General features: G+C 49.0%; 1 protein-coding gene across 1 annotated transcript in view; it reads right to left on the bottom strand.

The window, feature by feature from the left end:
* Positions 1-8348: 8348 nt before the first annotated feature.
* LOC310956158 (protein shisa-7-like) overlaps positions 8349-16789 on the bottom strand; it is a gene marked incomplete at both ends in the record, with an annotated part of 19717 nt that continues 11276 nt past the window's right edge. Inside the window, 3 exons of the mRNA XM_083926300.1 lie at positions 8349-8823; positions 8927-9308; positions 15775-16008. Of these exons, the coding sequence (XP_083782426.1) occupies positions 8349-8823; positions 8927-9308; positions 15775-16008 (1091 nt within the window). The remainder of the gene's footprint in view (positions 8824-8926; positions 9309-15774; positions 16009-16789) is intronic.

The following is a 16789-nucleotide window of genomic DNA, read 5'->3' as shown; positions in this document are numbered from 1 at the left end:
CCGGCCGCGACCGCACCGCGCACATCTACCTCCGCACCCTCCGGTGTAAAACAAACAAACACGGGTCCGATCCGGCGACGACGCTCGTGAGGAAAAATGAACCGCGTGTGTGCCGTGCGCGTGTACGTGCGCGCGCGTGTATGTTTTCATTCCATTAAAGAAAAGATTTCCCCGCGCGCACACTCACACCGTGTCATAAGCTCATGTGTGAAGTGTGTGTGAAGTGTGTGTGTGTGTGTGTGTGTGTTTGTTTTCACAGTAAGTGTGTGAAATGTTAATGAGTCAATTAAGGATATTACGGCGCGTGCTGCATAACATTACAGAGCGTGTGTGTGTGTGTGTGTGTGTGTGTGTGTGTTTTGAAACATAAACACCCATTATTTTTGCATGCACATATTTTGCACATGCACAACACACCTGCTGATCCTGTGTAATGACGTGTATTTATCCATTAATTATACTTATTTTTCTTTTTTTTTAAATTAAATAAATAACTAAAATAAATAAATCACAGCTCGGGGCCGACCACAGAAACAAACCTGCTTATAAATATCATGCATAATTAAAGGTTGGATGTGTAGAATCTTTATTTAAAGCTTATAAAAGATTTAAATAATAATAATAATTCACCCACGGGCGTTTTGAGAATGAAAGAATGGCTTTTCCATAATTAATATAGTGAGTCTGAATTAGTGAGTTTCACAATGACTTCCTGTCCCGTTCTGTTTCCATGGTAGCAGCCAATAGCGTTGGCCGTTGCTGGTTCTCAGGGTTGTCTGTTGTTGGGTGCAGCTACTGTAGGCTGGTTGCCAGGCTTGTCTGTTGTTGGGTGCAGCTACTGTAGGCTGGCACTGGGTGAAATGGAGTTTGCCGATCCTGCAGCTGCTTCGGAGCCTCAGTGAAGGGGGCGTTCTTTGTCCCAGCAGCTGAGTGAGCGGAGACGGGCAACAACCAGAGTCACTATAGGCCGAGCATTCACTCCATGGACTGAGAGAAAGGAGAGGAACGCCATTCAAACGCACGCCCACATGGCTACGCTCCTTGATGCTAACAACACTTTAATCTTTACTGAGCTGGAACGGCTGACGCTAACGGCTAACGCTAACGCTAACTGTCAGTCAAACTCCTCTAATCCTTGTTGTTATGGTGTGGTTTTCTGGAGGGGACGGGTTCAAACAGGTTCAAACAGATTCAGGTCTCTTGGAGCTACTGGGCCGGGTCTGACCAACCTGGCAACCCGACTGCTGGACTTATTTTCTGTTACTGCGACTACGATTTAGAGACACTAGATGGCGGTGTTCTGCTCATTCTCCATATTCAACCTTTAAAACAATTTAAAAAAGTCAAATAAAAACTAGCAATAAAGATAATAAGGACAAACTCAGTGAAGAAAAGAACAACCAGACCGCGTTGTGACGGGGAAGGGGCTCCCAGCAGCCCCCTCTGCTCAGTGAGGACACTAACTGCAGAGTGAAGGGGCTCCCAGCAGCACCCTCTGCTCAGTGAGGACACTAACTGCAGAGTGAAGGGGCTCCCAGCAGCCCCCTCTGCTCAGTGAGGACACTAACTGCGGAGTGAAGGGGCTCCCAGCAGCACCCTCTGCTCAGTGAGGACACTAACTGCAGAGTGAAGGGGCTCCCAGCAGCCCCCTCTGCTCAGTGAGGACACTAACTGCAGAGTGAAGGGGCTCCCAGCAGCACCCTCTGCTCAGTGAGGACACTAACTGCAGAGTGAAGGGGCTCCCAGCAGCACCCTCTGCTCAGTGAGGACACTAACTGCAGAGTGAAGGGGCTCCCAGCAGCACCCTCTGCTCAGTGAGGACACTAACTGCAGAGTGAAGGGGCTCCCAGCAGCCCCCTCTGCTCAGTGAGGACACTAACTGCAGAGTGAAGGGGCTCCCAGCAGCCCCCTCTGCTCAGTGAGGACACTAACTGCAGAGTGAAGGGTGCATCAGAGTCCAGAACAGCAGCAAAGTCTCCACTAAGACCAGAACCAGGGACACGTTTGTCTCTAGGATGGAGGAGGATTTGGAGAGAAACTCTCCGGTGTTTGGATTCTCAACAGCGCCTCCTCGTCTCTTCTTCTCTGTTGTTGGTGTATTTCTGTGGCAGTTACAGCGCCACCTCCAGGCCTGGCATGGGTTCTACAGCGTTTGGAGTTGCTGCACCTGGTTTCCTGTGGACGCAGAGATTTCTTGAGTTGCGGTCGAGTGGACGGAAAACTTTTTAGGAATGAAAAAACAGTAATATTCGATCGGGTGGACGGACCCTTAATCATCTAGGATTTTGTTTGGAAATGATTTAAAATGGTGGGATTAGCTGTCAGGTGTGTGAGCATCTCTCCTGGGGTTGGATCCAGTGTTGGACCCCCTCCAATTTTAAATATGTGTTTACGGCCCTGGAGCCCGCCTCAATAATGTTGGTCCTCCTCCTCCTCCTTCTGCCATTTCCTGAATTTAATGACGAAATGAACTTAATACTTTTTGCTAAATTGGGCGGAGTGGAGAGGTGTTGTTACCCTGCGTGGAGCCACACACACATGCACACACACACACACACACACACACACACACACACACACTTCTTGTCTTGTCTACTTATTCTGTTATTCGACAGTTCCTGCGTTGAATTAAGAACTTTAAAAACTAGATTTGATTTCAGGAGAAGACGTTTTACATCCTCTTGTGTTTGGTCAACATTTGAAAACTTCAGCTACTTTGTTTTTTAATTAAATAAAAAGGGTCATGTAGAAAATAAGTGTCTATATTTCATTGGTACTCTTGTTTCAACACTATCATTAAATACAACAATGAAACAGTATCAAGCTCTATGAATGAATGAATGAATGAGGTGATATTAAAGCTGTTGGTGCTGAAACGATGACTCAGTTCATTCACCACATCATGTGTATACGTATATATGTCTATTTCTATTTCTTCCCTTTTTAAATTTAACTTTATAACTTATTTTTTACCTTATTTTGTAATATTCTGTTGCTGCTGTGACAAAAGAATTTCCCCGTCTGCGGGACATTAAAGCTTTTCTGATTCTGATTACACAGATATTTGGTTTGTCATCAAACGCCAAAGATTCACTAGTTTCACTTTCTTAAAACAGCGTATTTTCTGCTCTTCTTGAGTTTTATATATATTTATTATCTGCAGCTAGCAGCTAGCATACCAGTGCGGGTCACCAGCTCAACATTAGCCCCCTGCAGGGAAAGGCGCTGGGCCGTAGACCAAGGATGTGACGCATACTTTAGTTTCACGTAATATTTTTAGAAAATCACCTTGAAGAAGAAGAAGAAGAAGAAGAAGAAGAAGAAGAAGAAGAAGAAGAAGAAGAAGAATTACTTTATTTATCCCGCAACCGGGAAATTGAATTTTTTCACTCTTATTATTAATCATGTTACACACACAGGCCCGAAACACACACACATGCACAGACAGGACCTATATACATGCAATTAAGGAGAGATGTTAGAGCGAGGGGGCTGCCAGTGGACCAGCGCCCCGAGCGGTTGAGGGTTCAACAGCACCTCGGCAGGGCCCAGGAGATGAACTGGCACCTCTCCAGCCACCAGTCCACGCTCCATTCATGGTCCACACAGGGACTCAAACCAACGACCCTACGGTTTCCAGCCGAGTCACCTATGGACTGAGCTACTGCCGCCCCGAACTCTAAGAGAACAGGTGTTCCCTTGTCCACTGTGCAAAAAAGACGTTATTTACATGTTGTTTATATCATTTCTTTGGCAAAGCTACACGGAGCCACTTAAAAGGGGCTGAAGAGCCGCGGGTTGCCGACCCCTGGTCTAAAATACAGTCTTAAAAGTTGGTTTTGTCTGATGAACCGTCCAAACCCCAACAATATTCATCTTACAATGATATAAAACCAGAAAAAAGCAGCAAATCTTCACGTTTTTCCACACTTTTCTCTCAATAATCGATGAATCAGCTCCCTTCGTTCAGCACTTTCCTCTAAACCGGAGCCCGTAACTGAAAAACGAGTCATCACAAAAGACACAAACAAGGTTTTAGTGGGATTTTTTAATATTTTTTATTGTTATTATCAATTAAACAGTATGGTTTATACAAACGCAAGAATTGATCACCGATAACAAAAGGGTTGCACGTGTGTGAGACCTTTGTTTGGATCTTCTTGGAAATAGACGTAAAAGGGGATGTAATAAATAAAGGTATCGTACAATCTGAGGTATGCAGAGTAGCTTTGAGAATACAAATATGCCCATGCCTCCCCTCCCCTCCCCTCCCAGTGAGTTAACACACACACGCGCACACACACACACACACACACTCGCACGCACAGTTCTATCAGGGGAGCAATTAACTGAACATGGATTACGACATCTGTATGAGACCTTTGAAGGTGTGAGGAGAGACGAGACGTTAAAAATACAACTGAATCTCTACGTGTCATTTACATTTCCCCTCCCTATTTTTTGCCTCTCTCTCTTTTTAAAAGTTAATGAGATGTTTTCAGTGTAAAAACCACAGAGCCTTTCCGGTTCAGAGTCACGGTACATTCTCCCCCGCGGCTCGCGTCGACGACGTCTGCGGCCACCGCAAAGAAAACACCGCGAAGAAGACACCGCGTAGAAGACACAGCGTAGAAGACACCGCGTAGAAGACACCGCGTAGAAGACACCGCGATGCAACACGTTTAATGCCGCGTCGTGCCCTTAAAGTTCCGTTCAAACGAGCGCGAACGAACAGGTCGTCCAAAACAAATCACCTTTTTGAAGATACACATTTAGCAGCGGCACGAACTCGTCGAGCGGGCGATTCGTGACGTCACAAAGGAGCCACTCGGCGGCGTCACTTCTAATCAAATACCAAAACATGACACAATATAAGCTTTCGATAATTTACATTTTCAATGTTTGAAAAGCCCTCGCTTTGGTCGAACGCAGCCCGACAACAAGAAAAAGCTGCGTCAGTGTCCCTTTTTTTTTTCCTTTCAATCAATCAAACGAAGACGGGCCTTTTTAAATTTCATCACAAGTTGATATGAACACGCAACGACCGCGACGCGACGGGTCTTTAAAGTCGTCTGCGCGAGCTGAAGACACGACGCGAAGTTCGGTCACAAATGAGGTTCGGCATTCCCAAGAAGAAGAAGAAGACACAGAGTTACGCACAAGGGCACACAGAAATTAAAACAGACGCGTGTACGTACATTTACACACACACACACACGCCGTGACATCATAAGTCAGCGCTATGACATCATCGACACTGGCTCCTGACATCGTCATGCGGTCCGTCTTTTCTCCTTGATTGCATCGGCTCTTTTTGTCCTCGAGAGTACAAACGTGTTTGTTTTTTTGTTGTTTTCTGTTTTTTTTAATTCCACTAGAAAGTTTGAATATATGAAAAAATCCAGGATTACACGTTAAAATTCACAGAGGTTTAAAAAAATAAATACATGTTCGAGATAAAGAAAGTCATGATAAGAGCGTCCGTCGTCCGATCAAAGGGGGGGGGGGGGTCTCTACACGTGTGATGGTAATACATTAACGTGAGCACATGTGTCGTAGGAAGAGACTCAAAATGGCCGCCGGGAAGCTCCGCTCAGCAATCGATCAGGTCCGTCTTTATCGGGGGGGACGCTGAAAACCTCAAACGAGGCCTCACGAGCCCCTTAAACCCCACGGAGGGGAGATCCAGCCTGGAAGGCCAGAAGGTCCGTCTCACAGCCAGAACAACTTGACATCAACCGTGGTCGACTTTTCCTCCCGTGACCAAAAAGTAACCGTGTGTTTTTACACGTTGCACAAAAAGTTCCTTTGCTTTGCAGAATTTCCCCCTTTTGCATGTTCATGTTCATATATTTCCTCTCCACACAGGAGGAAAAAATAAAAAACACATGCGCGAGGACGGCCTCCCCGACACTGACGCGCGGAGGAAATGAGAATGAGAAGCAGACGCTGTACAGAGCACAGACACACAAAGATAATTCGGTATAGCCCTTGGTGTGAAGTGTCCATTGTACCCACCCTCCCCCATCCCCCGCCTTAAAACCCGCCTACCCCCCCCCCCCCCCCATCCTCCCTCCCTTCATACGAGGTGAGCAGCTCAACTTGCAGGTAACGCGTGGAAGTCGTAGAAGCACGGGAGGGTTTGCTGAATGCACAAAGGAAACCCTCGACTCTCTACGAAGTCACGAGTTCAAAACAGTGTTTAGAGGGACGTTCGGTCAGTCGGGGTCTGCGTAAGGTTTGCTCATCTCCGCGAGCGGGCCGATTGGAAAAAACTCTGTACTAATTATCACGCAAAGGGTCACGGCACAATGATTCATAGATGATATACACCCACTGGAGTTCACTGTACAAAGTTAAGCTAAAAAATTTTCCGCGGAGTGGATTTTTTCCTGTGAAGGCCCAGTCACTCCAGCCCGACTAAACTGTCAGACACACAGGCTGTGTCAAACATGGACGCCGTCTCTGTGCTGTCACCAATCGGTTCCTGAACGGCCGCGGTGAAGCTGAATGTGAGTGGCGCCGGCCGCCTCCGCCCTTAATCATGCAGAACTTTAAGCATTAATCTAATTTAAATGGGTGAGTTGTATATAAATTCACCCCTGGGGACATTTACTTTAAACCAAAACGCTTTTGTTTATGTCTGCTGTGAAGTCGGGCATTTTAACACGAGCGTCTTTGGAGAACGCCCCTTGTGGCTGTTGGAGGAATTGCAGTTCAGCGCAGAGGTTGTCTCTTTAAATACAGTGACACACATCATTTTCAGCATCTCACTGATATATTACCATTAACTAAATACTGGACATAAGCTAGCATGAGCTTCATTTAGCATCACGACAGTCACTTGACTTTTTGTTAGCTTTAAAGAAGGATTAGGACCTAGCTCTCGGGATTCATCAATTTAACACTTTTTTTAACACAACTGGAAAAACAACTTCTCATCTGTGAAACGTGATTCCATGTTGTATTTCTTTCGTTAGAACATCCAAAAACAGCATAAAACCTAGCGTTTTCTACAAGACTTTACATACAGTCTATGGTCAGAACAGCTCCGAACTCTGTCCCAAGATGGCGGCGGCTGAGACGCATCTCACGTGCCTGGATGCGGCATCTACGATTCTTTGTATCTGTGGCTGTTAACGGACAGGAAGTGAATTTTAGACATGGAGACTGCAGCCACTGAAGCCATTCAAGGAACTGCAGTCTTTGGCTCTTCAACGTTAGCTTCATTTTTAGCACCGACAGTTGACTCTCCGCCGGGCTAGCTGTTGAACTACTATAGCTAACAAGCTAACGCGCTAGGAAGCAGGGGCATGCTAGCGCTAGTCCGTAGAGCCGTTGTGTCCACTCTCGCATTTTATTCTCAAGATTTTTACATAAGTTCAGTCAATAAAGTTTGTTTTACAGCAGGGAAAAATATTTTTTATGTATTCGCTAACTTTTTGCTGAGCGACAGGAAGCGACCTTGTTGACTTGATCCCGAACACGAACAATGAGCTCCAACAATTCATTCAATTTACCCTTTAAACGCTGGCGTGACTGGGTCTTTATGATGGCAGCTTGTTTACGGTTTATATTTTGGTTCTTGATCAGGAGTAAATTGAGCCGTAAAGGCCTCAGCTAACGGCGCTGGATAATGTTTGACTTGGATGATAGTCCAATCACAACCAGAGAAAGAAGTTACAGCCTTTACGTTACAAACTGGCTGGCTAAAGATTAAATACGTTTGAAACCAAGTATACACAAAGTCTTACAGGGCTCAGTCATGTTAATATCATTATCATTGTTATTATCAAGTTAGTTTCATACAAAAGCAACTCGTTTGGTTATAAATACAAAGATCGAACCCGTCCGTCCCCGGCTCAGCGCGCTCTATCATCCACAGTGGATTCAAAGACAGATGAACGTCTGTCGGAGCTGTCGAGGACTCAGAGGACAGTGCAATAAAACTCAAGGACGCTTCAACACGTTTGACTCGGCGGGCGTCCTTCAATAAAAGTCACAGCGAACACCCGGCAGCCTTTGAGCTGCGTTCAGATCAGATTTTTTGCTCTTTTGTAGTGGACATCTCTGTCTTCCCTTTTCAAAGAATGGCTGAATATTCTCGTTTTCAACGCACAAAGTGACGAGGAGAAAATCAATTGGCGATACTCGCGACGAGATCAACGCCGTCATCCGCCACTTTCTTTATACGGAGGGGAGGGGGCGGGGCGTTTGTGCCGCCCTGCCAGGCAGCCGGCTGAGATCAAACCTTCTCCCTGCTCATCTCTCTAAATGCCTCCTCAGCTTCTTTACAGCTTCAGCCTTCACCTCTCTACTCTTCCTCGCTCTCTACCTCCCTCGTCCTCTCACACTGTCACCTCGTTCTTACTCCCAGTCCGCAGTCCCTGCACTCCCCCGCCCCCTGGGATGAAGTGCAGCTGTTCGATGGTGTTCTGCCTCTTGTTGGCGAAAGCCATGCGTCGGGCGTTGGGGTGTCCCCCTCCGCCTCCGCCGTGGCCCCCGTGGGGGTCCCAGACACCATGCATGCCCATCCCGGGGATAGCGGCGGAGCTGCGGTCACGGTCGCGGTCACGGTCGTGATCGTGGCCTGGCGTCGGGTGGGAGTTCATCTTGATCATGTGGTGACGGTCCATGGACGGCGTGACGCAGATGTTCTGCTGCGACTGGGCCTTCTGGTGATGGCTGAGCCGGCCCATGGTGGGCACCATCCCGCTCCCTCCACCTCGGTCACCTCGGTCACCTCCTCCTCCTCCGGCTATCAGCCCCATCATCAGCCGGTCCTCCAGACGGTCAGGTGAGACCAGAAGCCTCTCGTGGGACCTGAAACCAGACACTCGTTGATCCTCTGCACTATTCAATTATGCTCGTTAGACACCCTGAGTAACAGCCTCATGTTTCAAACCTTTAAGGCTTTGTATCTTACCTGCGGAGCGTCTGGGAGTTGGAGCCCCTGCTGGTGCTCATCATGGCTTTGTAGTACTGGTGCTGCTGGTTCTTGGACAGGCGGGACAGCGTGTTGCCCTCCCCCAACGCCAGCAGCTGGTCCTGGGAGCGAACGCGGCGCGGCGGCCTGTCGAAGGAGGAGCTGGTGTAGTGCGTCTGGGCGGGCAGCGGGTACGGGTTCGGCGTGGAGGGGGGCATGTGGAGGCGGGGCCGAGAACCGTTGAGGGGCAGCGTGCCCCTGGATCCCAGCGTGTAGTCTCCCCCCCAGGGCAGGTAGTGCTGCGAGGAGTGGAAGGAGGGCGGAGCGTTGTTGGAGCGACGCTTGGAGTTGTAGTAGCTGGAGTACTCGTCCAGCTCTTTCTCTGGATCAGCAGAAGAGACAGAAACGGGAAACATGTTAATGAGGCTTCTTATTCTCATACAGGCTGTACATTACTTTCCCGTAGATACGAATACTTTGCACACTGATGTTTGTGTGTTCGTTTTTCTGATAAGTTTGGATTTAATAAGTTATTTAATGCTATAAAAACAGGCTGAAACGTCATGATTGACAGCTGTGATGGACTTGCAATTGGTCAAGAGGGTTAATTGGCACCACTGGCTCCAAAATTACAACATGGCGGCGCCCGTGTTTGGGATATTTGGGCTTCACTCTTGAACAGTGGAAGGAAGCGGCCATGCGAATTCAGCGCAGCGACCAAAACAAGATAAGTAGCACTTTTGAGGACACTGGAACTAGTTGATGTTTATTCATTCATCTTCAACCTCTTGTCCCTGTCGGGGGGGGCTGGAGCCGGTCCCAGCTGACATCGGGCGTGAGGCGGGGTCCACCCTGGACAGGACACCAGTCTATCACAGGACACATAGAGACGAACAGAGACAGACAACCATTCACACCTACGGGTGATTTAGAGTCATCAATGAACCGAACACCTGCACGTCTTTGGACTGTGGGAGGAAACCGGAGAACCCGGAGAAAACCCACGCAGACACGGGGACAACATGCAAACTCCACACAGAAGGATTCGAACCAGGAACCCTCTCGCTGTGAGGCGACAGTGCTAACCACCACACCTATAATTTCAACGTCAAAAACAGCGGTGACAAAACCGTTTCCGTTGCAGGAACGTCAGACGTGACACCACTGTCACCTTTATAGGTACTGGTGCTGTAATTAACGCAGGCCTACCGCTGCCACCAGGGCCAGATCATGGTCCTGTGAGGCCCCTGGGCACATGTCGTTTGGAGGGACACCCCTCCCAGTCTCACGAGAAGGACGGCCTGGATTCAAACCATGCTGATGTATCATATCATCACAAAGCCACGCATCGCCATGACGTCATCAATGCATGTGACGTGTTACGGCGTGATGACGTATAGGCAGCAAGAAGCATTCTCCGAGGCCCAGGTAGTGTGAGTACAAACGGGCCTGGAGGGGGGGACAAGGACCCTAAAGCACGGGGCACGGTGCGGAAGGACAGTGTGAGTGCGCCCAGAGAGAGAGGTGGATGGAGGAGAGAGAGAGAGAGAGAGAGAGAGAGAGAGAGAGAGAGAGAGAGAGAGAGAGAGAGAGAGAGAGAGAGAGAGAGAGAGAGAGAGAGAGAGAGAGAGAGAGAGAGAGAGAGAGAGAGAGAGAGAGAGAGAGAGAGAGAGAGAGAGAGAGAGAGAGAGAGAGAGAGAGAGAGAGAGAGAGAGAGAGAGAGAGAGAGAGAGAGAGAGAGAGAGGTGGATGGAGGAGAGAGAGAGAGAGGTGGATGGAGGAGAGAGCGAGCGTCATTAATAGTGAAACACATTGTTTCTGCTCTGCAGCCTGAGAGCGCTTTAATCTTCAAAGCATTTCCATGGAAGCAGCTCCCCGCGAGCCAATTTAGACCTGACCTTTCACCAGCCACCTCTCTACCACTTCCTCCCCTCTCGCCTCGTCTTCTCTCTCTCTCTCTCTCTCTCTCTCCGTCAGGTCTCTTCCCCTCCTTTCCTTCCTCTCCTCTCCTTCTGTTTGTTCCTTTGTCTCCTCCACTCCTCTGGGTCCCTTTATTTCCCCTCTCCAGGTTTCCTCTGTCGTCTCCTCTCACCGTTTGTCTCGTGTCCCCTCTCTCCCTCTCTCTCTCCGTGTTTACTCCCCCTCTCTTAAGGCCATATTATCCGAGGTTTCTCCGCGGCTGCAGACAAAGGAGCCTTTATCGGTGTCCTTCCTGCAGCGCCGTTTGGGGAACTGCATCGAAACGACCGGCTTCATACAGTGGTGGGCGAGCGGCTGTAGCCTTTGTGTCACAATCACAACATTTCCACCAAAACTAAGGGCCTGCTCACACTATCCTTTTGGCCGCGGCCAAAACCGGTTTTTCAGCTAAAGTCTAGCACCTTTAAGTAGTGTGCGCGCACCCGCTCCACGCTCAACTGGGGCCAGCTGGCCCTCCACGGCCCGCTTGAAATAGGTGGGCTTTAGCGGAGCCGTTTGAACATGTACGAGCACGAGCGTGCGCACGTGTACGCGCACGAGCACGATGCCTACGGCGGTTCTGACGTCATTTATGTGCGCACGTTCGGACATAGAAAATAGAAGGACGGACCATGCGCCGACATTTACAACAACAACAATGGCGACTATAGGCGCTTAGAGGAGGAGCGCAGCAGGCTGGACATAGAAACACTTAACGCCTATATCACCACTCAGCCCCTGAAAGACCGCGCGCATTTTATAAACAAAGCGACGCATCGCGATGACGTCTATCAATGCGTGTGACGTGTTACGACGTGACACGTCACACGCATACGTGATGACGTGATGACGTACGGACAAGCAAAAAGCATGGGCCGGGGCCGAGGCCGGGGCAGTGTGAGCACAAACGGGGCTGGGGCGCGGGGGGGAGAGGGAGGGGGGACAAGTACCCTAAAGTCCGGGTCTCGGCCCGGGAGGATAGTGTGAGCAGGCCCTAACATTCAGAAGGGCTTTCTTAAACATGTAGACATTTAAAAACACTCGTATCGTGATTAAATCTTATATTGTGAGATATTGTGATACACAAATGTCATCTAAATTAAAGTTTTATTCCCATGGTCTTTTTCGGCGCTTATATTCAGTTATGACAGGTTTTTTTTTTTTAACCAACAGCAAACCTCTGCAGCAGCATGAGGAGAGTCCCTACATACAAAACAAAGCACCAATGGGCTCCTTCCTTTGGGATTGACTTTGCTAATCCACTGTAATGGACTTTACTATGAGAGGAGCTGGTACAGGGGCCAGTAGGTAAGGGCGCACTCACACTCTCCTTCCGCACCGGGCCAAAACCGGGTTTACGGGTAGAGCCTAGTGCGTTTGACCAGTGTGAGTGCAACCGCTCCACGCATAACTGTGGCCAGCTGGCCGTCCACGGCCCGTCAGAGAGAGGTGGGCTTTTGTAAAGCACGTTTGCACGAGCGTGCGCACGAGCACGAGGCCTACGACGGTTCTGACGTCATTTCCTGTGCGCCTGTTGGGACGTAGAAAAAAGAAGGAGGGACCATGCGCGGACATTTCAAACAATGGCAGCGAAAGGTTCACGTTGGTGTGATGCGGAGGTGGAGTGTTTACTGCAGATTTGGTCGATGAAAAGATTCAAAAACAGTCGACAAGACGCACAAAACCTCTGAGGTCTACGGAAAGATTTGGAAACTGCGATTTGTGTATAACTGTGTTTAAATGAACATGCAATAAAGTGGAGAGAAGATGAAAAACCAGGATGTGTTTCCATCTCGAGCGAAACACAAACGCTGTCAGTTCTGACGGCGTGACCCGTAAACAGCTGCAGGACGGCTGTGATTAATGCGACGGAGCTGCTGTTTCATAAATGAGACGCTGAAGGAAGTGAGGTGACCTCTGAAGGTCTGCGGCGCTGCTGCGTTTTCCCTCCTCTGCTCAAGTCTTTCCTGCTTCTGATTGAATGGAAATAATAAAAGAGACTCATCTGGACCCTCACCTCATTATTGCTTCCACTTCCCAGTCACATGCGCGCGCGCACACACACACACACACACGATCCCCCACGTAGTAACCATCCATCACTCAGCCTGCAGAGGCGACTCCCCTCCCCCTGCATTTTCAGCAATCGCAGGGCGAGAGAGGTAAAGACAGAGAGCCAGAGAGAGAGAGAGAGAGAGAGGTAAAGACAGAGAGCCAGAGAGAGAGAGAGAGAGAGGTAAAGACAGAGAGCCAGAGAGAGAGAGAGAGAGAGAGAGAGAGAGAGAGGTAAAGACAGAGAGAGAGAGACAGAGAGCCAGAGAGAGAGAGAGAGAGAGGTAAAGACAGAGAGCCAGAGAGAGAGAGAGGTAAAGACAGAGAGCCAGAGAGAGAGAGAGAGAGAGGTAAAGACAGAGAGAGAGAGAGAGAGAGAGAGAGAAATAAAGACAGAGAGAGAGAGAGAGAGGTAGAGCCAGAGAGAGAGAGAGAGAGGTTGCCAGCCGCTGCCTCTCAAAAGTCTTTTCTTCCCCACCGACGGCAGCCAGGCCCCTGCAGACCAGCAGCCAACGCCCCTCCCCCTACCTCCACATCTCCTCCTACTCCTTTCTTCCTTTCTTTCTTTCACTGCCTCTCCTTTTTACTCTTCTCCTCCTCCTCTCCATCTTCACGGCTATCTCTCTTCCCCCCTTCCTGCTGAATCTTTACTCGTCCAATCACCTCCTCCAACCTCTTTTACCATCCCACCTTTTCTCTGCCTCCGTCCGTCTCCATTTCCTTCATTCACAACCTCTCCCCTCCTTTGTCATCCATCTCCCTTCTCTTCCCCTCTCTCTCTCTCTCTCCTCCCTGCTCCCATCCCTCCCTTTTCTGTGTGTTTACTTCCTGTTACGACGCTTCAGCAGAAGCGGTTCACACATTCGGGCGACACCAAGATGATTATTTGTTTGTTTTTGTGCAGCTGAGTCACAACTCTGCTGGCGGCCATGTCTGTCCGCTGCAGTGACGGCGGTCTGAGACCCAGCTGTGTGGAAGTGGGACGAACCGCGGAGAGAGAAGCGGTGGGGTGGGAGTGGAACGAAGGGTTAATACTCTAGTTTGCAGATGTGGGTGTTTACGGTGCAGGTAGGGCCTAATATCAATGCTATCACGTTGCATCATGGGAAGTGCAGAGTTCGGTGTTTTTGGAGCTCGACCCGTTCGAGCAGGGATCAAAAGTCAGGATACCTCCTCCTCCGATGCTTCAGACTCGTCTGGGGGAAGTGCAACACTAAATCCCCTAAAGTGCAGCTTTAAAAAGTGTTTTTCTGCTGTTGAATCACACGTTCACTGTGTTCCAAGAATACATTGCTAATGCTTTTAGTTCCACCGACCGCTGCCCCCCGTCTCAAGGTCCAATTCACCCAAAATGACACTAATGACATTACAGCACAAACGCACCCAGTGAGTTTGCAGCTGATTGCAATTTGCCATTCTTTATAAATATATATATCTGATTGTAATTCTCCATGTGGCAAAGTATAAATGATGTGCTGAGCCAAGATCACAGTCAAAGGTTCAGCCAGCTCCAGGTCCAGGTCCGGCTTCAGGTCCAGGTCCAGGTCCTGGTCCAGGTCCAGCTCCAGCTCCAGGTCCAGCTCCAGCTCCAGGTCCTAGTCCAGGTCCAGGTCCAGGTCCAGGTCCTAGTCCAGGTCCAGGTCCTAGTCCAGGTCCAGGTCCAGGTCCTGGTCCTGGTCCTGACCGACAAGGAAACTGGATCTGGGATTTCATGTCCCAGTGTTATAAGCAGAGTTTCCTACGCAGTCTGGATGTTTGTGTTGTTTCCAAAGTATTATTTCACTTTCTAAAATACAATATATATATATATATATATATATATTAATTCAAACTAGTTCAATAACGCCGACCTGTAGATGATATGAAACCAATCAAGCTGCTGTAGAATGGTGTTGGGTTACCATGGTTACCGATGCTGTTTGACTGCAATTCTCATTTATTGAATTTTTTCCATATGAGTCGTACATTTAATTTATTTTACTTATTTACAGTATGTTTATCCATCTAAAGCCACTGAAGCACAGAGTCGTGTTTTCTTCTGTAGTTCCTTTTAATGATCCGTCTCTACTGTTCTGTACTGTTACAGGTTCACTTATTCATTTCACTCGTTTAGCATTTAGCTGGAATAAAATGCTGTGTGATTAGCAGAGTTCATTCACTTATCAGAGCTACAATACGTCTGTAAAGATGTCTCGTAATTACTTGCCAACACAATAGCAAACATAGACAGAGAAGAGGAGACATTTGGTCGTGCAAACGTGCAATCCTTTCATTAATTCAAGTTTTTCCACACTTTTCCTCATTAACTAAACACGTGACTTACATCATCGCTCAATGCTCCTAAGCTCCTAAGCTCCACCTACAGACGCAGCTTGACTGTGTTTTGGCATGGTGTGGATTGTGGGTGTTGATTGTTTACTTGGACAAAAGCTGATGAGTTAATTATGTCGGTAAAAAGGAAGAAACGTCCCAGAGGAGCGGAGCTGAAACCCGCTTAATGACGTTAAACGGCCTGATGCTCCGTTCCTCGGGGACTTCTGCGACACAGGAGGCCAAACACCCGATTTATCTGCTGCTGGGACTCAGACCTGCATTAAAATGGGTGAAGTGTCCCTTTAAGAGCTCATCAGTCAAACTTTCAGCTTATAAACGTTTTAGCGACTGTGTTGAGCCTCCAACACGGCTGCTAGCTGCTGTGTTGCATCACCTGAGAGCCTGCAGGGGTCCTGAATAATCATCAGTCCCACTTCCTCCCTCCATCTCTCAAGTTTCCCCTCTTCTGTACCTCCAACCCCCAACCCCCCCACCCCCCTCCTCCCTTTGCCTCCCCCGCTCACCCAGCCTCTTCAGGGAGCTGTAGCGGTTGATCTCGGGTTTCATGGCCATGTCGTAGGACGGCGGCAGCTGCGCGAGGTTGTGGAAGGAGTGGGAGAAGTTGGGGTGGCTGCTGTTGTGTCTCATGCCCCCTCCGATGATGATGCCGCCGCCGCCGCTGGGACCTTTCCCGCTACCTGAGAGCAGGGAGGGTCCGGAGGAGAGCTGGGAGGTGTTGTTCATACGGGGACCGCGCTCTGGACAGAGGGAGAGGAAAGGGAGGAGAAAAGGGGGGATGGAGGAAAGGAAATTAACAAATAGAGAGGAGGGAGGTCAAGAAACGAGAGATGGAGGACGAAAAGGGAGGGGAAACAGAAGAGGGAAAAGATAGAAATGGAGATAAAAGGAAGAGAAATGGAGGTGAAGGAGGTAAAGACAGAACAAGAGGAGAAGATACAGGCCGGTTAATGATCAGTAAACACAGGAAGTGCCTCCGAGCGCCATGGCGACCATCTATAAATACGACCGTGTGCCGTTTCGTGTGAGGCTCGGACACAAACAGCCACATGGAAAAGACACGTAAACACACTGACGGCATCGCACACTCACATTTACGCAAGGTGCAGAGAGCGGCACATCGATCCATACACATAAAAAATGACTTATGTAAGATTAGCAGCAGGTGGGGGGGGGCGACAGGTATATCAGTTACATCACACGGTACACGAGAGCCGGCATGTAGGTGCGCTCAGCGGTGACCTCACATGCGTCGGCTCTGCACGTTTAAAACGGGGACAGTGAGGTAAAAGAGACGCACACACAGAGAGAGGACAGGCGCTGGGTGACAGCAGCAATACAAGGTTACGTAACTGTGGGAAATGTGCTGTCGTTTCCGGTCGTTGGGACGCGACCGGTGTCGAGTGCGTTCAGGGCGGTAATGGTTACGAGCTGTGATCTCGTTAAGATTAGCGCCGGACACATCTACTGGTCATTGACCACTGACAGTAATGGGCAATGATGGCCCATAATGTCTCTTGT

The sequence above is a fragment of the Echiichthys vipera genome (genome assembly GCF_963691815.1).
Source record: "Echiichthys vipera genome assembly, chromosome: 13".
Lineage (NCBI taxonomy): Eukaryota > Metazoa > Chordata > Actinopteri > Perciformes > Trachinidae > Echiichthys > Echiichthys vipera.
Note: the sequence above shows the minus strand (reverse complement) of the source record. Positions and strands in the feature narration are given on the sequence as shown.